General features: G+C 35.3%; 1 protein-coding gene across 2 annotated transcripts in view; it reads left to right on the forward strand.

Moving 5' to 3' along the window:
* LOC129283200 (tumor susceptibility gene 101 protein-like) overlaps positions 1-25,100 on the forward strand; it is a 28,167-nt gene extending 3,067 nt beyond the window's left edge. Inside the window, exons 1-12 of one of the 2 annotated variants that reach the window (XM_064115066.1) lie at positions 720-908; positions 5,129-5,242; positions 5,974-6,058; positions 9,315-9,380; positions 11,388-11,551; positions 12,040-12,196; positions 13,718-13,954; positions 15,971-16,092; positions 17,441-17,533; positions 17,868-18,001; positions 22,273-22,375; positions 22,626-25,094. In XM_064115066.1, coding sequence (XP_063971136.1) covers positions 5,192-5,242; positions 5,974-6,058; positions 9,315-9,380; positions 11,388-11,551; positions 12,040-12,196; positions 13,718-13,954; positions 15,971-16,092; positions 17,441-17,533; positions 17,868-18,001; positions 22,273-22,375; positions 22,626-22,721 — 1,308 coding nt within the window. In that variant the 5' untranslated portion in view covers positions 720-908; positions 5,129-5,191 and the 3' untranslated portion in view covers positions 22,722-25,094. Of the gene's footprint in view, positions 1-719; positions 909-5,128; positions 5,243-5,973; positions 6,059-9,314; positions 9,381-11,387; positions 11,552-12,039; positions 12,197-13,717; positions 13,955-15,970; positions 16,093-17,440; positions 17,534-17,867; positions 18,002-22,272; positions 22,376-22,625 lie in introns of those variants that run through there. The other variant, XM_064115065.1, reaches the window with a different exon arrangement.
* Positions 25,101-25,562: the final 462 nt, after the last annotated feature.

The following is a 25,562-nucleotide window of genomic DNA, read 5'->3' on the forward strand; positions in this document are numbered from 1 at the left end:
CGAATCATCGCGCGTGCTTGCGACTTCTACTACGTTTTAATTGCACTTGTGACTTTAAGATGATGCGTCCTACGAGATCAAGAGATCATTCCAATAATTCTATTAATCGCTAGCACCTAAAAATACTTATAAAAGATGTCACGCCGATCGTTCATTAACTTGTGATCTATGAGAATTAATTTCATTTTATTTTCCTTTGCGACTTTGCTCGGAAGATGCGTCATTCGTTTATCTTTCTAATAAATATCACTCGGTTTATTTTAAAACACTAACACCTCAAAACCCTTTTAAAACATGTTCCAAACGATCGCGCATGTTGGCGACTTCCATTCCAATGCATTCGTCTTTGTGACTTTGTCAGGAAGATGCGTGCGACCGCGAACAAAATTTTGATGTATTCCTTTGTTTTTAAACATCGCCGATTTGATTTTTGATTTTAGAAGGTTAACTGCCGATCCGATTTTCGATCTGATTTTTTATCCGATTTACAACATTAGTTTTGGTTTCCCTAGGCCTATACTACTTAGCTATCACAGCCGGTTCAATTTACATTCTCGTATCTGTCACCGTGTTAAATTGGTGAGATCAATAACATAATTTAATATAACACTAAAGCTTTTTTTAAAATATAAAAGACATGCTCGTTAACACACAAAATTATTAGTACATTTAAAACTTACATTGTGTACTTTAAAGCCTTTATAATAATCCATTTACAGAGACGATCTTGTCACTCGTACATCCCCGAAAAAGTCGCCATCTTGAAAATATCGAGTTTCGCGAGATTTGACTTCCGGTTTTTTTTTTCTCTCTCATATCATTGCCATTCGATGAAACATCATATTTCTTTCTTTGCGAGCATGATTTCGAGTTTGAAAAGTTCTTTTGATGCTGGAAATACGAAACGGGTGAGCAAAATTGTGTTTTTTAAAGTGATATTTTGTTTGCATAATTCATGAATATTATCAATTTTTGTTCGGCCTTTATTTATCTTTTATTTCTCAGGCAACGTTTTCTTGACGCCAATGTATGAATTAAGGAAGGTTTTTTCTTCGGGCGATGGTCATTTTCCGACTTCACAAATGTGTCGCATATCGCCCTCAAGCGATGTCGGACTAATGAGTCATAATTTTTCTTGAGTTTGAGCGAGGATGAACTGGCATTAATAATGACCCTTTTAAAATTGTTGTTTGATATTTTCGTACCTCTAATGAATAAGAAATGTCGCATTCAACTTGTGCAGTGAAGTGAAATTAATGGGTCGAGCTCTGTGTGTCTCTAGCTAGTACAGTGGTCACTGGTAGAACATGTACTGCACGTTGCCGTTGGGTGTGTGTTTGCATGTATAGAATTACAAGTCATGTGCAATCATCAGGTGTGAAGCCAAAGGAGACAAAGGGGGTATGTTAGCCCCCTCTTCAAATACAGTATATATTTTTTGACAGCAATTGGGTTATATATTTTCAAATATAGTATTGAGACCAGGGGTGGATCTAGGATTTTCCAAGGGGGGGGGGGCACATTTTCCCAAGGAAAAAATTTGACAAGCAAAAAAAAAAATGTTTTCAATAATAATAATAATAATAATAATAATCCGCTTTTTTATATAGTGCTTAATACATCTGAACGACGTGTCTAAGCGCTTTACAGATATATTATTACCCCGGTCATCGGATTCAATAATCAGTCATTCCCGCACACAATGTGTGCACATCCTCCACTCCCTGGGGAGTATTCCAGTCAGTCGCCTGTAAGGCGCACACAGTACTGGACAAGCTACAATGACTTTCACATCCTACCGGGTACCCATTTAGCACCTGGGTCGAGAGTGGCAAAGTGTGGATTAACGCCTTGCCAAAGGACGCCAGACCGTGGTGGGATTCAAACACACGACCCTCTGTTTACAAGGCGAGAGTCAGAACCACTACACCACGGCTCCTCCACTTCAACCAAAAATGAAGAACATTTCTTCAATTAAAAAATCTGACAAGCAGAAAAAAAAGTCCTCACTTTCAAAGGGGGGGGGGGCACACTTGTGTTTTAAGTTTTAACAGCATTTACATACAAATTTTAATTGTGCCTCTCAAAGGGGGGGGGGGCACGGGCTGGCTGTGCCCCCTTGACACCAGAGGTTAGTTACACCCCCCCCCATTTAAATGCATGCCCTGTACATGACCAGTGGAGGATCCAAGGGGGGGCACATCCTACCCATTCCCTTGAGAGCCATTATCAACATTTTTAATGTAAAATGCTGCTTTTACACGTGTACCCTCCCCCCTTTCATTGGTGGCGGAAGCCAAAAAATTTAGGGGGGGGGTCCACCTGAAAAAAAAAGAAAAAAAAGTTATCAACCAAAATTTTAGGGGGGGTCCACCTGAATCTAAGGGGGACGCAGGGAAAACATTGACAAGCAAAAAAAAAAGGTTATCAACAGAAAATTAAGGGGGGTCTGCTTTTTTTACTCCTCCCCCCTTCATGCAGGTATATCCTGGACCCGCCTCTACTGCAGCCTTTGAACAAAAAAGCTTACACAGCTTGTAATACAATCATACAAATTCAAGTTTATTGGTATAAAATCCTGACATTGAAGGATCATCAAAAACAAAGAAACATAAGAAAAAAAAATAATACAGCATTAATAAGCATAAAACATAGTAACGAGGTACACACAACATACACACAACCATATTTCATATTTTGCTCCCCCCCCCCCCCCGGCTCTCTCCCCTCCTCACGCATAAAGCCTGAATCTCCCCACTTTGTACTTGCATCAGTCAGCCACTCTCGTGATCACATGACACATGCACACACAGCATATCCACATTCAGCATTGCTGGAGTCATAGAGGTACATGTACAGTGCAACATGCAAATGAGTGTTGGCAGCCAAAAACATAATCTCATGAATAAATTAGCATGAATATGCTCCCCCCATTTCTCTGCAAAAGATCATGATAAAATTGATATGGCAACAAAAATTTACAAGATGGTAGAAAAATGACGTTAACTTCTTGATTGTAGAGCTAAACTTCACTGAATATATATATTTACATGTATATACTTCATTCTATATGAACTAATTATATGCTAATTTATTCATAAAATCATATATTCTGTTCTAATTCAATAATTAAAGCTTGTAGAGGTTATTTTTGCTGTACGTATTCTTCATGGCATTTCTAACAATAAAAAAAAAAAAACTGATACCAAAGACGTTTTCTTATTTTTCCGCTTTTGAAAATTGAATCCCGTATAGCATTTTTGGGGCTGACATGTACTACTAAATGTTGCATAATTTTAAAACCGCATACCCGAGCATCATAAATTTGGACTTAAAAGAGACCAATTGCTGGATCGTAATGATGACTGCAAATAATAATTATAATTATGTTTTTCTATTCTTTCTTTCTTTAATAAAGGACAAGTCCACCCCAGAAAAATGATGATTCAAATAAATAGAGAAAAATTAAACAAGCATAATGCTGAAAATTTGATCAAAATCGGATGTATAATAAGAAAGTTATGAAATTTAAAGTTTCGCTTATCTTTCACAAAACAGTTATATGCACAACTCAGTGACATGCAAATGAGAGAGTTGATGATGTCCATCACTCACTTTTTCGTTTGTTTTTTATTGTTTGAATTATACAATATTTCAATTTTTACCAATTTGACATCAAGGACCAACTTAACTGAACCATGAAATATTATAACAATGGTAATGCCACACGTTCAGGGAGGAATAAAACTTTGTTTCACAGGACAATTAGGACTTTAGGAGAAAATTAGAATATTTACTATTTCATATAATAAAATACAATTTTTAAGAAATAGTGAGTGAGTGATGTCATCAGTCCCCTCATTTGCATACCGACCAGGATGTGCATATAAATGTTTTGTGAAATTAAGCGAAATTTAAAAATGTAATAACTTCCTTATTTTACATCCGATTTTAATGAAATTTCAGTATTATGCTTGTTGGAGTTTTCTCTTTTTATTAAAATCAACTTTTTGTTGGGGTGAAATTGTCCTTTAAACACTCTATTATTTATCACTTGACACCCCCCCCCCCCGTCTTTTTCTTTTTGGTCATTTTATTTTCATTTTATCTTACTATTTTTATTTTTATTCTTTTTCTACTCCATCATTTTCTGGTAACTTGATGCATTTTGATATATTTTGTGTAAAACAATCTATGTAATAAACATGTATCCCGTTTCCACATTTTTTCGCTCAGAGTAACAACTTATATTTTTTCCCAATGGGAGCCTAATTTTCTACAAGCTCTGCTTTTTATTTAGGCTCCTCACTTTTTTACATTTTGTAGTGTACCTTATGTTAGATAGTTAATTTGATCATGTATATTATGTTATTTGTAATTAAAAGTGGAATAAATAAATGAAATTAAACACAGAAGTGGACTGACGCTGCCTTGAAGCCGCCCCGATTTCGGTCCACCTCTGGAGGTAGTTTGAGGTCGCCTTCGAGGCGGCGTGATGGCGCCTTCTCGTATGTGTAAACCAGGGAATAAATTTCCTGGTATCGCATGGCAATTTGCTCCAAATTTTTGAAAGACTGCTATGCATAAAGTCTTTTGTATAGCATGTTTTTACATAGGACTGTACAATGTACATTACTTTATAGTTGAGAGCTTTTCTCTTATGAACAAAATTGCTATTCAAATTTGTAGAGCAAAATTCCCTGGTAAACACAAAGGGGACTGAGAGTGGCTTTCGGGAGTCACATGCGCAATAGTTAGGATACGTCATGATCTAGCTCTATTGCATTGACCTCGATATCGCGCCCTTTCAAGTGGACCTGCTGTGGGCCGCCATACCGTATGTGTAAACGGGGGGTTGTCAAGACGCCTTCAAAGGCGGCGTCAAGTCGACTTTTCTGCTATGTGTAAACACACTTTCGTGATTTTTGGAGGCGGCTTGAAACCGGCCCATATATGGGTTCTATGAAAGTAAGATTGGTCCTTATTGAGCCATACTCGTCCCAAAACTATGACTGGTCAATAGAACTTTAATACTGTCAGTCATTAGCAAATCTACCTGTTACATTTAAATGACTGGTCATCTGATTTCTGTATTGATTATTATATCCCTTTTTTCTTTATACTGTAGATCCTGTGGAGGTTGAATTAATAACAGAGAAGGACTGATTAGAATACCTACTAACTACTCACAATGAGTTCCAGTGGCCAGTTTGACTCTTATGTGAAACAACACCTTGGAAAGGTATGACAAAATATGTATCAATGTGAATGGATTATGCTTGCCATCATGCTGTTTTCTCACTGATGTCAAGCCGTCTGGATGATTCCAATTCTCTTTTGATTAATATTAACATTACTTCAGACACACATGTCAGCAGACTGCAACAAATTAAGAATCGTGCAGCTTGTATCATTTCATTGACCAGAAAGTATGATCATGTGTCTCCGTTGTTCAAAGAACTTCACTGGTTACAAATTAAAAAAAAGAATATACGATTGCTTAAATAACCCGACACCATAATGAATTACATGCTTGTTTTCTCCAGTCCAACAATCTCATCGTGCATTAAATTCTAGAACAGACCTTTTTCGTTTACTAATCCCTCAAATTAACTCTGAGAATGGTCAACGATGCATAAGTTTCACTGGTCCCAGTCTGAAATAGTCTCCCCGGCAACGTCTCTGTTCACGTTCTTCAGTAAAAGTCTTTTTCAAAACAGCATTATTACAAATTTTAATAGAAAAGGAAGAGTGATGAATTGTGTGAGATTTAATGATACAATATGAGTGTGTACAAAATAGTCTGATTGTGCATTATAAAGAGGGCCCTGATACTTTTAGGCTAGATCTGCTATAATCTTCATTGGGTATCAAATGGGTGAACTCCCTGGCAATCTGCACTAACATGGGTTATGAGAAACCAAACCTTCATGATAATGTTTCAAATGATATATTTTGTTTTTGTTTTTACAGTACACTAATAGAGATCAGACACACCGAGATATCCTCAATGTGTTTGCTGCATTCAAAGATCTCAGACCAAAGATAGATACTCATGGTAAGTATCTAACATGGGCACTTTGGTATAAGTGACAGGAGTTCATTTGTAGTCATTTTATATGTGTGCATGGTCTGTAATTGCAGATTTATGCCATCCAAGATTGAGTAAAATGGTGAATAAATTCACAGGAAAGCACAGAACACCGGCTTGTTTTACCCCAAGGTGATTGCGTTGCATCTCAACTGCCTTGTTGCCCCAACAGTGGTTCCAAGGAGATTTACTCTACCATATTTTTACCAAAACTACATTACAGACACCCTGATTTAACTTGGGTTTTTTTTCCTCCTGAATTCTATGATGAAATAGGGCCTTCCCACAGGTGAATCTTGAATCATCATTAATGTTGATTGCAATTCGTCTTTAGAATCATCTGACCTTTCACAGGGAAAATTTGTACTGTAATTAGAGCGAAACTTACCTGGAATTCACCTCCGGAGTAGAATTTGAATTTGTGATTAGCGTTTGTGCTTCGAGTTTGGTTTCACATGTGCTTAAAATTTGTCATTAGCCATATTTTTCACCGGAATCATCATTCAAATTTTCTTGCCGTGTGAAAGGGCGGTTATTTACTTGCAATATAATAATAATAACAATAATAATAATAATAGCAGTATATTTACCCAGGGTAGCCACTTCAATTCCAAAACAGTTCTCCCAGCGGGCCCTGCTACTATTATTACCCCTGCTATAGCTTGGCTACCTAGGCACTCAAACCTTCAAGGAATTTCTTTCTACCAGGTACCCATTCACCTCACCTGGGTACAGCAAACTGGGTAAAGTTCTTGCTAAAAGAAACACAAACCATGGCTAGAAATGGAACCCAAAGCCCTCAGATTGAAATATAAAAATCATAACCACTAGACCGTGACGCCCACCACAGAACACCATGTTTTTACCAGCTACATACACTGTACAGACATTCTGATTTAACTTTGGTTTTTCCTAGTGGTACCAAATTGTATGATGAAGTATTTACTTGCAACCTGAAGGGAGACTGTTCATAGCAAGTTGACAACAATCATAGTTTTTTTTTAAGTTCTTTATATCAATTACAGAAAAAATTGATAAAAAACATACTGCATAGGAATGGTTGTCAAATGCCCTAACAGTCAAAGTATGACCAAGAATTAAAATAAATGTTTTGGTCAGATACTTTTGTATGTACATGTAGTCCCATTAATGTATTTCTGTGAGCAGTGCATACAGTGACTCGGTGCATTGTAAACTTGTGCTGGTCATTTTGGTTTTAAAATATTTCAGACTATTTTAAGTTAGGGGCATTTAATCTACATTCAATTTGAGGTAGCCCCCTCCTACATCTGTAGCTTTCGCTCTCAGCCTTATACGGTTTGTGAGATAAATATAAGACCCAAAGAGTCAAGGATTTTTTGGAGGACTTGCTTTTTGACAAGCCCCCCAAAAAGGGTCATTACTCCCAGATGGAAGCAGATTACAAGTGCGCCCTCACCTCCCTGTGCCTGTATACACAGTTAAAGTATCACTGATTTTTATGACTCATGCACTCACGTAATCATAGACGCTATTAGTGTTCTACTTTATTTCCTTGTTGATGTTTGTGGTTGATATCCAGTGCTATATACAGTAATTAATACAAATGTTAATGATGTCTCCTACATGTACCATTTGCTCTGTGTATCAAAAACACGTACATGTATACATGTACAATGTATTCCCAGCTTGCAATCATATTCTTTCTAATGTATTTCCGGTAACAAGTACCCAATTTATAGAATAGGCACTTGCGTGTACGTGATGTGGATAATTGAAGAATACATGTACATACCACTTTGATTTAATTGTCATCAGGTTCGGATACGTGGATTCTTCTATATCTTTCACGGCAATAGCTTATTGACTTGTTAATGATTTTCATCTCATGACAAATAGTTTAAATGATTCTTGATTTTAAGGACATTGCTTGCTTTTAAAAGTAGGAGTGGATCTTCTGAAAAAGAGGGATATAATAAGAGAATAAATTGTTTGGATGAACAATGTTTATTTGAATGAACTTGAACAAGTAGATGTATATCAGGAATAGTCAGCACTCTCAGAAATAACATTATGATGGGACGAGGTGAGCATATTATATTTAGAGAGAGAGATATATGTTTTATATGATATTGATGTAGTACGTTTTATGATAAAAATATTTATTTGGTGATTGGTGATTGGTGGGGATTTTTTACCTGATTGCTAAGAAAGCATGAATGCTTGTAAGCAAGCAACCAGAGGACCGACGGCTTAAGGTCCTCTCCGAAGGACCTGGTAATGAGGACTAATGCCTTACCAAAGGGCACTAGCGCACCAATTGGGAATCGAACCCAGGTCACCGGAATACGAATCCACCGCTCTACCGACTGAGCTATCGCGCCTCCCTTATATATATATAATGTATGCAAAGAATGTACTTTTTTTCCTTGAACCTTGAAGAGTAACGTTTGTGATGTATATTTCTGATGTTTTTCAAGGAGATTTCTATAGTATTGATAAAATCAAGTATAACAGTGAAGTCAATGGCCCGAAATCACAAAGGTGGTTTTGAAAACCCACGGTTGAGTCCATGGTTTATGCAGATTTCCTTTATAAATCACACTTAATTTAGCGCGTATCGGGCGCGTGTATAAAACATGTCCAATGCTGATGCGCGTATTTGTCACAGTGCGCCAAATTGACGCATGTTACCATGGTTAGATACGCTATTTTATTCATGAGTCCACTGTTTGAAGAGTGGACTCATGAATAAAAACAGTGGACTCATGAATAAAATAGCGTATCTAACCATGGTAACAGGCGTCAATTTGGCGCACTGTGACAAATGCGCGCATCAGCATTGGACATGTTTTATACACGCGCCCGATACGCGCTAAATTAAGCGTAATTTATACAGGAAATCTGCATAAACCATGGACTCAACCGTGGGTTTTCAAAACCACCTTTGTGAATGCGGGCCAATAAGACTATGTATTTTCCAATAATATAAAGTCCTTGATGACATGTATGGCTCTTGTACATGTATATCCGTGATTTTATTGGTTTTGCAAGCCTTATAATGTCAATGTTAAGGGCCATTTTTCTACTAGGCACCTTTCTCATATTACAGCACGAACATGCAAAAAATATTTGATTCCATCGAGAGGGGCGTGAAATCCAGTTATCTTGTGCATTGTAATGTCTTGAATATTTCCAGTTTTATCAGTAAAATATTATATTTTTTCTCTCTTTGTTTTTCTAGTTTTTAATGATGGAAGGAGACAGGAGCTTATCTGTATAGATGGAACAATTCCTGTACTCTACAAAGGTTTGTATGAGGTTCATCCTGATGTAGCAACACATTGCTTGGTTATTTGGACCCATCTCCCAACCGAGGGAGAGGGGGGGAGCAGATTCCATCCCCCCCCCCCTCTCCGAGATCTCAGCCGTCGTTTGTGTGAGCACTGCGAAAATGTGCACATGGGTACTAGTGTATGATGAAATCTACAAGGCTGTATGGTTATTTTTTTCCAAAATTTATTTTTATGGATTGATTATGCTAATTTATGTGTGAAGTAAAGAGTTTACTCTAATTCACTAAATACAGCCCCCAAACATTTCATATTCTTTCATTGAATCTGTGTAGGAGTTCAATCAAATGTACTTAAAAAAAAAAATAAGTATTGCAATATTTCATTTTTCTAATTTATGTTTTTCTTTTGTTTTCCAGCTTTTTGTTTTTTTTATTGCTGTTTGGAGGAGGAGGAGCAGATTCCCATCTCCCCCCTGTCCTTTTAGATTTAAAACATTTCATGGCAAACATGAACAGTCATTTATTATGTCAACGCAATCTAAATCCAATTATGGAATTTGAGTTTGGATATTTTTTTGGGGGGAGGGGGGGGGGGTCTGTCTCTCCAGGAGGGACACAACAATATTGGAGTCAATCAACATTGGCAAGCCAATAAACTTTTGCCTTTCTCACAGTGCCATATTACTCCATATTAGAGCTGACCACTGGCTTTTAAGCTTAGAAAAGAAGCACAATAGCATTTAAATTATTATCTATGGCATAGAATGTATTTTTATGTATGCCTATAAGAACGACAATTATCATTAGGTTTTTTTTTTTTTTTTTTTTTTTTTGCTTTGCAAGAATATGATCCTAACCGATAATGTGATACATGTCCCATATGCACACATTGATGTTAGTAGTTTAAAGGATAAGTTCACCCCAACAAAAAGTTAATTTGAATAAATAGAGAAAAATCTAACAAGCATAACACTGAAAACTTAATCAAAATTGGATGTAAAATAAGAAAGTTATGACATTTCAAAGTTTTGCTTAATTTCACAAAACAGCTACATGCACATCCTGGTCGGTATGCAAATGAGAAAACTGATGCCATCATCCACTCACTATTTCTTTTGTACACTGTATTTTAGTGCATGAAATATGAAATATTCTAATTTTTTCTCATTGTCAAGTGCAACAGTGATTCATTCCTCTCTGAACATGTGGAATTAGCATTGTTTAATACTATATGATTCAGTCAAGTCGGTCCCTATGGTCAAATCTGTAAAAAATGAAATATTGTGTAATTCAAACAATAAAAAACAAAAGAAATAGTGAGTGATGGACATCATCGAATGTCTCATTTGCATGTCACTGAGTTGTGCACATCATCGAATGTCTCATTTGCATGTCACTGAGTTGTGCATATCACTGTTTTGTGAAAAATAAGCAAAACTTTAAAATGTCATAAACTTTTATTTTAAATCCGATTTTGATGAAATTTTCAATGTTATTCTTGTTTGATTTTTCTCTATTGATTCAATTCAATATTTTTCTGGGGTGGACTTGACCTTTAAACATCAACTGGAATGTTTTGAAATCAAGGAGTTATTTTTTTTTTACATTTTCACTTAGCCTCATTCATACTTTAACATGACTTTTTTTTATTGGAATTTTAATCACAATCTGTATTTATTTAAATTGTAAAATTAATTCAGATGAGATGCACATTTAGCTAGCTATGATCTGCAAGTATTCAAGACTGAGTGTAAATCAATCAACAGCTTGATTAAGCAGCCTGCAGTTCAGGCAAAAAAATATTATCTTTCATTTCCAGGGGCTCCTTTTCACAATCTACTCTGAAATCTTCAACGTTGGATAAACTGTAGCATTGCAGTGGATGGGGATTTCTCAGGGATCTTTTTGAAGAAAAAAATATATTCCAGAGTTCTGTTGATCCTTTGGTGCAAAAACACCTCAAGCCCCTGTTTTCTTTGCTGCAGTAACCATAGTCCATTGTGATCTCTTATTATATTTCAGCAAACACATACAACATACCAATCTGTGTGTGGATCTTAGAGACTCACCCCCACAATCCTCCACTCTGCTTTGTAAGACCAACTAGCACTATGTTAATCAAACCTTCTAAACATGTAGATGCCAATGGTAGAGTCTACTTACCATACTTACATGACTGGAAACCAGTAAGTTCATTCACCTCTTTTGTTATCTACCTTTGCCCGATCGAAACAGTTTTCCATGGAAAATTACAGGGTTTAGTCTGTAAAACATATTTTCATTTCACATCCTTGACATTATGACAGTTATTACATTCATATAATCTCAAGCCAAAGATTATTAAAGAATAATTAGAGTTTTATTCCAAGAATGGCTACCAGATGAATGTTTCTTGAAGGAATATTCTATCAGATCGTTTGTTACCAATTTAACTGTGCTTCTTGGCCAGTTAAAAACAAGGAAAGTCAAATTGTTAGCTGACGATGTTGAAGAATGTTCCGCAGGTCAGACCCCTCATCTGCTGTTTATGGATTTTTTTTTTTTTTTTTGGGGGGGGGGGTTACCTTCAATTCATGGGTTTGTGTTTATTCTTAATTTTCTCTTTAGGGATTTTCATTGTCTTGATTCATATTCCAGCTGTATTATAATTCATATCTTCTTGTTTCTTTCCCAGAACAACTCTGACCTTGTTGGGCTAATTCAGGTTATGACAGTTGTCTTTGGAGAGAGTTCACCTGTCTATGCTAAATCTGCAGGACAACCACCACCCCGCCCCTCTTATACCCCAGGAGGGGGTGGTATGCCGGGTTATCCACAATCCCAGCCACAGTGTAAGTTGAGGCTTTTATCGGTGTTCAATTTTATAAAAGGATGTAAACAGATAGCGAGTGTGCATGCATGCGTGTCATGTGAATATACTTTTTATTCTGTGCTAACTCCCAGTCGCAAATTTTTGGGATGCAGCACTGTATTTTTTTTACCTCTTGCATGTTATAACTGGGACCCCATCCGGATCACAGGTTCTCTCAAGGCTAATAGCATGCAGATGGATGTACTGTATAAGCTTGTGGTATCGTGTATAAAGCAGGATGCGTAGTCCTGCCAACCAGTAAGTTTTTGGCGTATTTAGTACGTTTTTGCAACCAAAATACAGTAGTACGTTTTTTCTTTGAAAAATATGTTTTGTGAAAAAAAAAATATATATATATATATGTTTTTTACCAAATTTGTAATTTATTGAGAAAAATCATCTCTATATGTCTCTATTTCATAAAACTTACACAAATATGGTTATTAGATCAATGGAATTTCAGGTAACTTGTTTTTTTTTCAATCATTTTGTTGAAACCAGGGTGAGATATACACATGTTTCAATGTTTTTTTTTTCATCTGCAAGAGCAGTGCGCATTTTATCTTGCATGCAGCTTGAGTGCCACGATGAGCGAGTGCGCCACGCATTTTATTATGAAATACACTTTTGGGGGGAAAAATACAGATTTTTTTTAATCACAGAATACAGTTTGTCATTTCCAGAGGTTGGCAGGTCTGCATGCGAAACATCAAACATTATTCTTGGGCTTTTTTAGCTCAGCCACTCTAAATTTTCTATATATTGTATTACAGATTATCTTGAATCCTACAGGTATTTTAGGGGCTCTTGTTTAATCTTCCCAAGGGCATTTCAGGGGCGAATTAAGCCTGAGCCCCCATGTCATTTTTTCCCTTGGAAAGCAAATGTTCATCTTTGCCTGTGGGACCATTGTTCACAGTGCCACCCATAGACAAACATTCATCTATTATCCTTAGCTGCTCATTGGATATGATGTGCAGTGACCGTTCATGATTAGTTGGAAGTGAATTAGGTTTGGCTTTGTGTTCATAGAATGTTTTGTTTTACTTATCCCAAGTACCTCAGTGAATCTATTCCTATAACTGACATTCCTCTGTATGATATTGAGCATTAGAGTAAATTTGATTTGGTATACATGTAGCCCTGAGTGAATTACCATCTTGGTTATTTTGAAATGAAACAGTATCTTAATTCTAAACCCTATTTGTATGAAACAACTATAAAATTATAGATAATACATGGATATTACCATTTCAAAAAAGAAAAATTGTTCCTAACGGCAATTCCATAAACTATGTATGTCTGACCGTTGTATATAAGAACTTGTTGAGGTCCTTTGTCCCTGTTTCTAGTTCATATTCAAGGTTTATTGCTCTCAAATTATAACAGTTCATGAAGTGATGTAAAGCTTAGAATAGACAAAATAAGGATTGGCATATGAAAAGATGATTATTTTGGAAAGCTGTTATAAAATAAAGCTCTGGAATCTATCTATTTGTAGCCTCCTACATGCCAATGCCGATGCCTACCCCAGTTACTGCATCCAGTGGTTACAGTCAACCCCAGTACCCACCATCTACCAGCTACCATCCTCCTGCTGTAGGGGGTAGTGGATTCAACCCAGGATACCCTGGTTCATCTAGTTACCCTGGCTATCCATACCAGCAAGGTCAATCAACACCAGGTCAACAGAACCAATCATACAATCCTACTTCTACCACCACAGCTAGTACAACAGGTGAGATCAATCACTGTTAGCTTCATCAACAGTTCATTACCAATTAGTCTTCACTCTCTTTGTCTCCTGCCCGTTTGGTCTCATCTCACATGGTCTAATCTGACTTTGTCTACTAATGTGTCTATACCTATTTCATCTAAATATCTGCTTGGACTGACACCACTAACATGATCAGATGAGCTGTTCCTCAACCATGTTTTTATTTGATGAATAAGTAGATGAATTGGAAATAAGACATATCGTCCAAGAGGCAATATTTACAAAATTGCCTTTGCCCAACGATCTGTACCTGAATTGACCATGTCATCCTTCTTAGTAAACTTGAGCACTATGGAGTGCGCGGAGTAGCATTGGCTTGGTTCCAAAGCTATTTACAAGATCGTACACAATATGTCATGGTTGATGGTGTTAAATCGCAATCTGATAATATTCATTATGGTGTGCCCCAGGGTTCGGTACTTGGTCCTTTGTTATTTTTAATCTATGTCAATGATATCATTAACTCATGAAATGTGTTTTTGTATTCTCTGTTTGCTGATGACACAAGTTTACTATTGTCTAATAGAAATGTTGCTACTTTTATTTCAGTTGCAAATGTAGAAATTAAAAAGTTACTTGCATGGTTCTGTTGTAATAAACTTTTGCTAAATGTTAAGAAAACTAAATGTATTATTTTTCGATCACGAGGCAAAATTATTCCAGACGTTGTCAATATTCTTGATGTTGGGGGCCACAATGTTGCTCGTAGTGAGCATATTCAATTCCTAGGAGTAATTATTGATGAGCATTTGACTTGGAAACCCCATTTAGAATCAGTGTGTACAAAGGTTTCTCGAGGTGTAGGTGTTATATGTAGGTTAAGGTGTGTTTTACCTGGGTCTATTCTAAGAATCTTATACACCAGCATTGTGCTTCCCTATCTGACTTACTGCAATGTTGCATGGGGTAATACTTTTCAAACTTACATTGACAAACTAAAAGTTTTACAAAAGAAAATCATAAGGCTCATCACCAATTCGACTTTCAGACACCCTAGTAAACCTTTATTCCTTCCGCTAAAATTGCTCCCTTTTGACGAGTTAGTTGCATTTAATTGTCTGATTTTCATGTTTAATCTTCATTTTTGCCCCCAAATTTGCCTACTAAAAGACTTATTTCCCCTTAACTCTCAGATACACAATTACAATACACTTCAACATAACTTTATCCACCGACCTTGTGTAAGAACTAATGTATCCTTAAATTCTTTCATAACATAACAACTGTACAACTCTTTATCGGTTTAAAGTGCAATGTAAAAAATACCTCTTTGACAATCTATTATCTTAGTTAAATTAGAAAGTTTTTTCTTCCGCAGAGTCTATTATGTTTTACATGTATCTCGTAGTTGGCCACCCTAGTCATGTGTGTTTGCGTGTGTGTGTGTGTGTGTGAGTGTGTTTGTGTTTATGCTGACACTTGTTTAATGTACATTTTGTACATATTTGTAGTCGATATATCTGTTTATTATGTATTCTCCTTTGTCATTTTTTACATTTAGATCTACATCTTATTTAGAGGTATAGGGCCCCACTCACAAGCCGTGCTTCTTCGGGGTCCTAGAAAACCGTTCATATTGTATCATGTATTCTTTTGTACCATCTGATCATTGATTTGTACTCATAATATGCCTGGTTTTTTAATAAATTGAACTTGAACTTGAACTTAAACTCCCTCTTCAAATAGTTAATGCAGATTCGCTTGACAGCTTCCAACAGCTTCTGCAAAATCACCTTGAAAATATCCCTCACTCCTCCTCATAACGTGCATCCAAGTTTAATTTCATCTTCATGCTGAGCCCTTTGAAGATTACAGCAGATGATGATGATGATGAAGACCATCTTTTCATTACACTAAATAAACAATGTGGTGATTGGATTGAATGGTATTTGTACCAGAGTGAAAGGCAGGAGTCATAACTACAGTAGACCACGATGCTTTCAATAGTCAAACTATTACCATATTTGTTCCTTGCAGGTTCCCATCCACCTGTTGCTAATCAGACTAGTCTCTCTGATGATGCAATCAAGGCTTCACTACAATCTGCAGTGGAGGATAAACTCAAAAGAAAACTCAAGGAGAACTCTGAAAAATTCCAGGTAAAATAAGATATTGTGTTTAAAATCACATGTAGAAATATTCATGCTAAAAGTATATCTTTGTATGGTAATCATTTCAGTGTCCATTTTAGGAAATCATTTAGGCACCATATCTCAATTACATCTCAATTGATTTTAATACAGACCTTTATGTATATGTGGCTCAGGGTGTAATTATATAATCTGTATCCTTTTCTAGGCTACAATTAGACCTTGTATCTCAAATTTTAGGGAAGGTGAAATTCAACAAGAAACCTGAATCTACCAAGAATTGTACTGAAATATATAAATGATTAAATCTAGATACTCCTTGCCATAATTCACAAAGAATGTATTTTCTTGCATTGATTGTACCTTATCCAGCATGCTCATGTATATTGAAGTATCCGATAATAAATAAATTTATTAACCAGGACTAACATTCATGCCTGTCACTATTACTGTGTTAATTTGCTTTCTAAATATATGAGCTTAGCGTAACGAATGCATGAAATCTGCATAACCCTTATAAAACTGACCCCCCCCCCCTCAACAAATTTCGCCGCTACGCCGCCGTGCAAATTTTTTGACCGCGCCGCTCGCTGACTTTTTACTTTCAAGTCTTGTGCATCTTTTGAGACCATATTTGAAATGCCGGGTACACGGTTCCGAAATAACGCAATATTTTGTAAGTGCATGTCGGTCCCAAAATTGCTCAGAAACGTGATTACGTGTACAAAATCAATGCAAATTGTGTTTTTCAACTAAAAATCATAAATGTATGATTATTTTTACATTTGTTGGTTTAGATGGATTTATTTTATGTTATTTATGACCGCAATATGGTCCCCGACAAAGTTCATCGAAAAAAACAATAAAAAAACAAAGAAATACATAAGAGTTAAAAACACAATAAAATACATAGGAAATTAATTATTTTTCGGCAAGTAATGTGAAAATCTATATGTTCACCAAAAATTAGAATTCTACTAGCTATATAAATTGAGTTAAAGGCAAAAAAATACACAAATCACCAAAATTAGGGCAAATTTCATACGCTTATTTACATATTTAATTGATAAAAAAATATAAGCAATTAATTTTTTGAAAATGTTACTATACAGTCTTGTAGTTTACATCCGGCTCTACGCGCGTGCAAATTTTTGCAGCGATCACGCAATCAACGGCAGAGATCTGAGGGGGGGTCAAATTAACCCCCCCCCCCCCCCAGTATATGTTGGTCTGAAATAGCCCAGTTAAGATAGGGGTAAACCATGACTTCAAACCAGAATACCTTTGTGATTCAGTGGCTGTAATAGCTATGACCAACCAAATACCTTGAACCTAGTTTCTGTATATCTTTAATTAGGCGGAGATGGATTCTTTGACAGCTACCAAAGAGAAGCTGAAGAATGGTCAGAGGAAACTAGAAGATATCATCAACCAGTTGGAATCAGAAACGGTTTGTAATATTCAGATATAGCTACAAGGATCATTCATTATGTACTCTGCTCAAGTGTTGTCATTAACATCATTTTAGAATTTCTTTTCAAATAACCTTTTCAGGTAATTTTCTATTATTTGTAATAATAATAATAAAAATGTCATATTTTACCCAGGGTAGCCACTTCAGTTCCGAAAACTGTTCTCCCAGTGGGCCCTGTGTTGAATATTTTTGTTCATTTTTGCGGTCATTTTTTTTTATTATCTGTACCAACAACCATCCTTTTTCAATGTACATACAAGCAATGATTGAATATGTGAGAAGAAATTTGAATGATTTTTTTTAATCTTAGGCTGAAGTTCGTCAGAACACTGAGATAATAAAACAGAAGGATGAAGAGATAAAGACAGCTCTGTCTAAGATGGAAGGCCGTGATGAATTAGACCTGGATGATTCTGTAGTACCAACAGCCCCTCTGTATAAACAGTGAGTAGCCGTCGAGGACCTAGTTCAGTTTGCCCCTGTTTATAAACATGGGGTAGCCGTCTAGGGTCTAGTCCAGTTTGCCCCTCTTTAAACACAGTGGGTAGCCATTAAATACCTAGTCCAGTTTGCCCCTTTAAAAAAAAGTGGGTAGCAGTCTAGGACCTAGTCCAGTTTGCCTCTCTTTATAAACAGTGAGTAGACATCTAGGACCGGGTCCAGTTTGGCCATGTGCGTGACCTACACAGACGGACCAAGTCCTAAGTTTACTAAACCAAAGCCACCCTGTCAGATTCCAAGTATGCCGAGAGGATTGACACTTGGTTATGGAGTCAGTCCCTTTATATTAGCTTTGGGAAAGTTAGCTTCCAAAGCTTCCAAAATGACCTTGATGGATGATTGGGTAAATGCTTATTATTCACTTGGTATACAAGCAGTTAGACTACTTCTCAGATAGTCTAATATCACATGGGCTAAACCCATTTTGTGTATGTTGTCTATCTGTTGTTTAGTCTACACTACACTTGGTATCATACCTCTGTAATCTTATTCTCATTTAGTCTTATGTCCAGTTCATCTAATTTCCTCTTCTTTAACTATTTGGGTTTTTTTTTACGTAGTCAATTGAAAATTTAGTTTTAAAAACATTTCATCTAATTATATCTGACTTAGTGGTGTTAGATGATGTTAGAGGGTATAGTATTGGGAATGAGAAGAAATTATTCTGAGTGGTAACTACTCCAAAGGTTAGTAGATGAAATGAGCCCAAACGAGCAGTAGCCAATTGGAAGTATTCCAATCAGTAATGTACCAGGTTAATTGCCACTTAAGTCTAAACCCACAATTGTCTACTTTCCATTTGGTCTCTTCCACTTACTGTAATCTTAAGTTGGTCTCTTTAAAGGAGAATGAAACTCTTGGAGCAAGTTAGATTTTGTGAAAGCAGAAAAATCAAAGAATAAGATCAACAAAAGTTTGAGTAAAATAGGACTAGCAATAGAAGAGTCATGAGCATTTGAATGTCGAGATCACTAATGCTATGGAGATCCTCCCATTGGCAATGCGACCAAGATATATGATGTCACAGATGAACAACTCTCCCCTTTTGGACACTGAAAATATACCCCAAAACATCTCTTTTTGCTCATTCTAATCATATGACAAACGATTCATCAATGATATAATGTTGTGAAACCTCTGTACTTGTCCTCTCATAAAGAGAACACCTCACCTTGTGATAGACTCTATGAAAGTGAGAATATAAGTGAAATAAGTACTAAAGTAATGAGGGAGTTGTACGTGTGTGACATCACAGATCTTGGTCGCATTGCCAATGGGAGGATCTACATGGCATTAGTGATCTCAATATTCAAATGCTCATAACTTTCTTATTATTCATTCAATCTTCCTCAAACTTTCAACAATGTGTTTCTTTGATTTTTCTCTTTGATATGGATTCAGCTGGTTTCAAGGGTTTCATTCTCCTTTAACTATTTTGGTTGTCTAATTGCTCTCTAGTCCAGTCTTTCATTTGTCCAAAATCCAGTAAGGCTATATTTTGTTTAATATCCATTATCCATTTTGTCTGTCACACATTAGTCTGAATGAACTGTATGTGAACCAAATTCTCTTTTGATAAAAGTACAAAATAATAAATAGACTTTAGACCATCTGGGGCGGTATTCTGAGGTCATTTTATCTTTAAAATATTTTATTTTATCTCTTAAAATGAAATTGGTATTCTGAGATGACATTTTATCTCTCAGATAAAATTTGAAATTTTATCTTGCGAATAATTTTTATCTTGCGTATCTATGACGATACGCAATACAGAGCAGTGGCTACGTAGACATACCCATCGCGTATCTGGGTATTGCAACGCGGATGATGTGCTTGCGCCCAAGTTACTTTGAAGAAAAAAATAAAATAAACTTAAAAGAGGGTAGGGGCTATTTTATCTCCGCGATGTTGATTACACCAATATTTCTAGGTGAATTAACCCCAAATATTGACATGAAAATGAAGAAAAATTAAATATTTATTGAGAATACCACCTTAACGTTATTCCTGTACAATCAGAAAGTATTTCATAAGGCTTGTCTTGACTAATATTGTCTTTGAAATGATGCTTGAAAAGATGCGATATAGACTTCGAAAAAAGATGAGAGTATTGTCCTCTTTGTTAAAAAGAAGTCTCTATAAAAACGCGCAAGCGTATAGTGCAAGCGTATTTGAAGTCAATAAATTGACGCAATCTCACCCCTTTGCCACTCCTCCTGGCGGAATGGATTTCAATTGGTTGAGTGACACAAGAGAGCTATAAAAGCGCGTTTCTAATTGGATATTGATTAAAAAGTAGGTGTGTCTTACAGAGATAAAATGAAGATAAAATTGTTCTCAGAATACCAATTCGGAGAGATTTTAAGGGTATTTTATCTCACTGATTTTAACGGAGATAAAATATTTTATTTTATCTGAGATAAAATGGATCTCAGAATACCACCCCTGGACATTAGATTAATTCACAGATCAAATGATCATTAGACCAAATTGACAATAGACCAAGTGGGTTTATCCATTATGGTCTTTGATGACCTTAGAATTAGACCATCTGTTACCTTACCAAGTTGATACAAATTAACAGACATCCAAGCAACTTCTTGTTTCATAGATACTTTATATCAAGCGCTGAACATGCTGTAGATTTGAAACATGTCTTCATGACAATTTTTCTAATATCCTAAATGTCAGATTTTTGCTGGCTGAATTACCTAGAATAAGGTAGTATATTTTGATTAATTTTTGTGTCGCCTGCATAGCAGAGCGAGACTATAGGCGCCGCTTTTCCGACGGCGACGGCGGCGGCGGCGTCAACATCAAATCTTAACCTAAGGTTAAGTTTTTGAAATGACATCATAACTTAGAAAGTATATGGACCTAGTTCATGAAACTTGGACATAAGGTTAATCAAGTATTACTGAATATCCTGCCTGAGTTTCAGGTCACATGACCAAGGTCAAAGGTCATTTAGGGTCAATGAACTTAGACCATGTTGGAAGAATTATTTTCAAAATCTTAACCAAAGGTTAAGTTTTTGAAATGACATCATAACTTAGAAAGTATATGGACCTAGTTCATGAAACTTGGGCATAAGATTAATCAAGTATAAGTGAACATCCTGCTCGAGTTTCAGGTCACATGACCAAGGTCAAAGGTCATTTAGGGTCAATGAACTTTGGTCAAGTTGGGGGTATTTGTTGAATTACTATCATAACTTTGAAAATTTATGGATCTAGTTCATGAAACTTGGACATTAGGTTAATCAAGTACCTCTGAATATCCTGTGCGAGTTTCAGGTCACATGACCATGGTCAATGGTAATTTAAGGTCAATGAACTTTGGCCGTGTTAGGGGTATTTGTTGAATTACTATCATAACTTAAAAAAATTATGGATCTAGTTCATGAAACTTGGACATAAGGTTAATCAAGTATTAGTGAACATCCTGCCGGAGCTTCAGGTCACATGACCAAGGTCAAAGGTCATTTAGGGTCAATAAACTTAGACCATGTTGGAAGAATTATTTTCAAAATCTTAACCAAAGGTTAAGTTTTTGAAATGACATCATAACTTAGAAAGTATATGGACCTAGTTCATGAAACTTGGACATAAGGTTAATCAAGTATTAGTGAACATCCTGCCGGAGCTTCAGGTCACATGACCATGGTCAAAGGTCATTTAAGGTCAATGAACTTTGGCCGTGTTGGGGGTATTTGTTGAATTACTATCCTAACTCTGAAAGTTTATGGATCTATTTCATAAAACTTGGGATATAACAGTAATCAAGAATCATTGAACATCCTGTACGAGTTTCATGTCACAAAACCAAGGTCAAAGGTCAGTTAAGGTCAATAAACTTAGGCCATGTTGGGGTAATTGTTAAATTGCCATCATAACTTTGAAAGTTTATGGATAGAGTGAATGAAATGTGGGCATGGGTGTAGTTGACAAGTCTTAAGTCACCGTTCAAATGTCATCTATGGTCAATGAACGTGGTATTATGTCATTATATGAATGGTATTTTATAGTAGTTTTCAAAGTTAGCACTGCTGCTATATTAAATAGCGTAATGCAGGCGAGACTGCCAGAGGCGTTCCACTTGTTTGTTCTAAAATTGTATTTCATCTATTCCGATGATGAGTGTAATGATTTTTTTTCAGATGTTCATTTAATGTGAATTTTACTATCATGTTTATCTTCTGTTCCCCCATCCAGACTACTCAACTTGTTTGCTGAAGAGATGACTATTGAGGACACCTATTATTATCTAATGGAAGGACTAAAAAAAGATGTCATTAGCATAGATGACTTCACAAAGGTGAGATCACAATATGAAATGACAAAGTTGATCCATATCAAAGTGTTAAAATGCAAAATAATTATTAAACATATTGCAAGTTAGACCATGTGCTTGTTTACTTGATGAATATAAACCAAACATCATGATTGTTTTTTATTTTGTGAAAAGAACGTCAAAGGGAAAGATCTTTTGCCAGAAAATGGGGAGTTGAAGTCTCCGTTCTGTTGATATAATCTAATCCTATTCCTTTTCATTTTCTCTTCTGCAGAATGTTCGGGAGCTGTCCAGAAAGCAATTTTTACTCCGAGCTCACATACAGAAAGTCAGACAAACAGCTGGACTACGAGAGATAACGCCATTATGAGACCAACATTGACATGAAAGATTTGTATATAATAATACAATGTATAATACATTGAAAAAAAATTTAATAAATCATTATATCGTATGGAATGTTATAGGGGTACTGAACTTTTTTATTTGAACAGATAAGAGTAAAATCAGACAAACAAAGTTACTCTGAAAATTTCCTCCCAACTTTCGCCAGGAATAACAAAGATTTGCACTATGTCAAACAGTTCTATGCATGTCAACATTATTATGCCTTGAGCAAGCTGATGATGTCATATTCTTTGGTGTATTTCATTATTAGTTTATTATGCTCTTTCAAATTTCACCTCCAAGAAATCATAAATATGATTGATTGCTTCTTTACTGTGTAAGATAATCATTGCTAAACTTATTTTGCTACAAGAGAGACATGTGTTTACAAACAAAGCTTTTTATTTCAACAATGAAAAGTATATCACATGACATTGGTACAATGAAATACAACACAGTAATGAACATATCCGGTAACAGTATAGATTGAGCACCCACTGAACTGCTAGGGTCAAATAAAGTTAACTGAATTACTATAGTCAATAAAGACTATTTCACCCTATCCTTTGAGTTCTTACATAAATGAAAAAGCAGATAAAATAATTGAATGTGAACAAAAGCGTTAATGGACAATTAGCATGCTTAATATATCTGTAACTTAAAGGGAAAGTTCACCCTGAAGAAAAGTTGTTGTACAAATAGCAAAAAAAAATATATATATTGATGAAGGTTTGAGGAAAATCCATTAAAGATTAAGAAAGTTATTAGAAATTAAGTTTCGGATTTGTGACGTCATAAACAAGGAGCTACCCCATATGTTATGTAATATAAAATGCATAAATTTCAATTTTTTAATGGTTCGTGATGACTTATTTTTGTTTTCTTTTTAGGGACGGGTGTGAATTGTGAAATGATTTATCAATTGATATACTGAAGGTACAGTAAAATCCATTTTCAATTTTTTGAGAAAATAAAATTTCATTGATTTTTACCATATGATATGTAGGAAAGCTGCTCGCATATGACGTCACAAATAAAATAATTAAAATTCTAATAACTTTTTTGTTCTGTGATAATTTTTTTTCAAACATTAGGCAATATTTTTTATGATTTTTGCTATTTATACAATAAACTCTTTTTCAGGGTGAACTTCCCCTTTAATTTTTATTTCATGTACTAAAAAAAAAATTAAAATAAGAATATGATGTCAATAGTCCACCTATTGCATTTTTATGATGCCATAACTGTTTTCACAAACTATTTTAAGATTTGTGTTTACCTCGACAGCCAATCACGGTTCATCGTTTAGTATCCATTGTCTCTTTCGATTCTAAAATATATTGCTTTGTTTGAGCGTTCTGTTCATTCATGCGATTTTACTCCGATAAGTGCATGTCGAAAAGTTTAAGTATGTCCATTTTTAAAGGACAAGTCCACCTTAACAAAAAGTTTAATTGAATAAAAAGAGAAAAGTCCAACAAGCATAACACTGATAATTTCATCAAAATCGGATGTAAAATAAGGCAGTTATGACATTTTAAAGTTTTGCTTAATTTCACAAAATGGTTATATGCACATCCTGGTCGGTATGCAAATGAGGAGACTGATGACATCACTCACTATTTCTTTTGTATTTCATTACGTGAAATATGAAATATTTAAATTTTTTCCTCATTGTCCTGTGAAACAAAGTTTGATTTCTCCCTGAACATGTAAAATTACCATGGTTGAAAAATTTTGTGGTTCAGTAAAGTGGATCTTTATTTTCAAATCTGTAAAAAATTAAATATTGTATAATTCAAACAATAAAAATAAAAGAAATAGTGAGTGAGGGACATCATCGACTCTCTCATTTGCATACCACTGAGTTGTGTATATAACTGTTTTGTGAAAAATGAGCAAAACTTTACATCCGATTTCGATGAAATTTTCAGTGTTATACTTTTGGGGATTTTTACTTTTTTATTCAAATCATTATTTTTCTGGGGTGGACTTGACCTTTAAAGGACTAGTCCACCCCACCAAAAAAAATTGATTTGAATAAAAAAGTAAAAATCCCCCAAAGTATAACACTGAATATTTCATCAAAATTGAGAAAGTTATGACATTTTAAAGTTTCGCTTAATTTCACAAAACAGTAATATGCTTATTATGGTCGGTATGCAAATGAGACTGATGGTGTCATCCACTCACTATTTCTTTTGTATTTTATTACATGAAATATTCTAATTTTCTCATTGTCAAGTGAAACAAAAATTAATTCCTCCCTGAACATGTGGAATTAGCATTGTTTAATACTTTATGGATCAGCCAAGTTGGTCCTTATTGTCAAATCTGTAAAAAATGAAATATTGTATAATTCAAACAGTAAAAAACAAAAGAAATAGTGAGTGAGGGACATCATCGTCTATCTCATTTGCATGTCACTGAGTTGTGCATATCACTGTTTTGTAAAAAATAAACAAAACTTTAAAATGCTGTAACTTTCATATTTTACATCAGATTTCGAATGAAATTTTCAACATTATGCTTGCTTGATTTTTCTATATTGATTCAAAACATGATTTTTCTGGGGTGGACTTGACCTTTAAGGCTTACGCCATGTTACGATTTTGCGGTACCAAACATTTTATATTGTCAAATTTTAGAATTCAATAACTTCATTATTTTGTTATCTTCCATAAGTCATGCTTATTACAATATGTATATAACTAGGAAGAAAGCTGAAGGTGACCTTTATGAACGGGTCCTTAGGACAGGACTAAATAATCATGGAGAATGTTAAAATCCTTATTCACATTTTCACCACTGTTTATTAGGACAT

Source organism: Lytechinus pictus, unplaced genomic scaffold, assembly GCF_037042905.1.
Source record: "Lytechinus pictus isolate F3 Inbred unplaced genomic scaffold, Lp3.0 scaffold_20, whole genome shotgun sequence".
In the NCBI taxonomy this organism is placed as follows: Eukaryota; Metazoa; Echinodermata; class Echinoidea; order Temnopleuroida; family Toxopneustidae; genus Lytechinus; species Lytechinus pictus.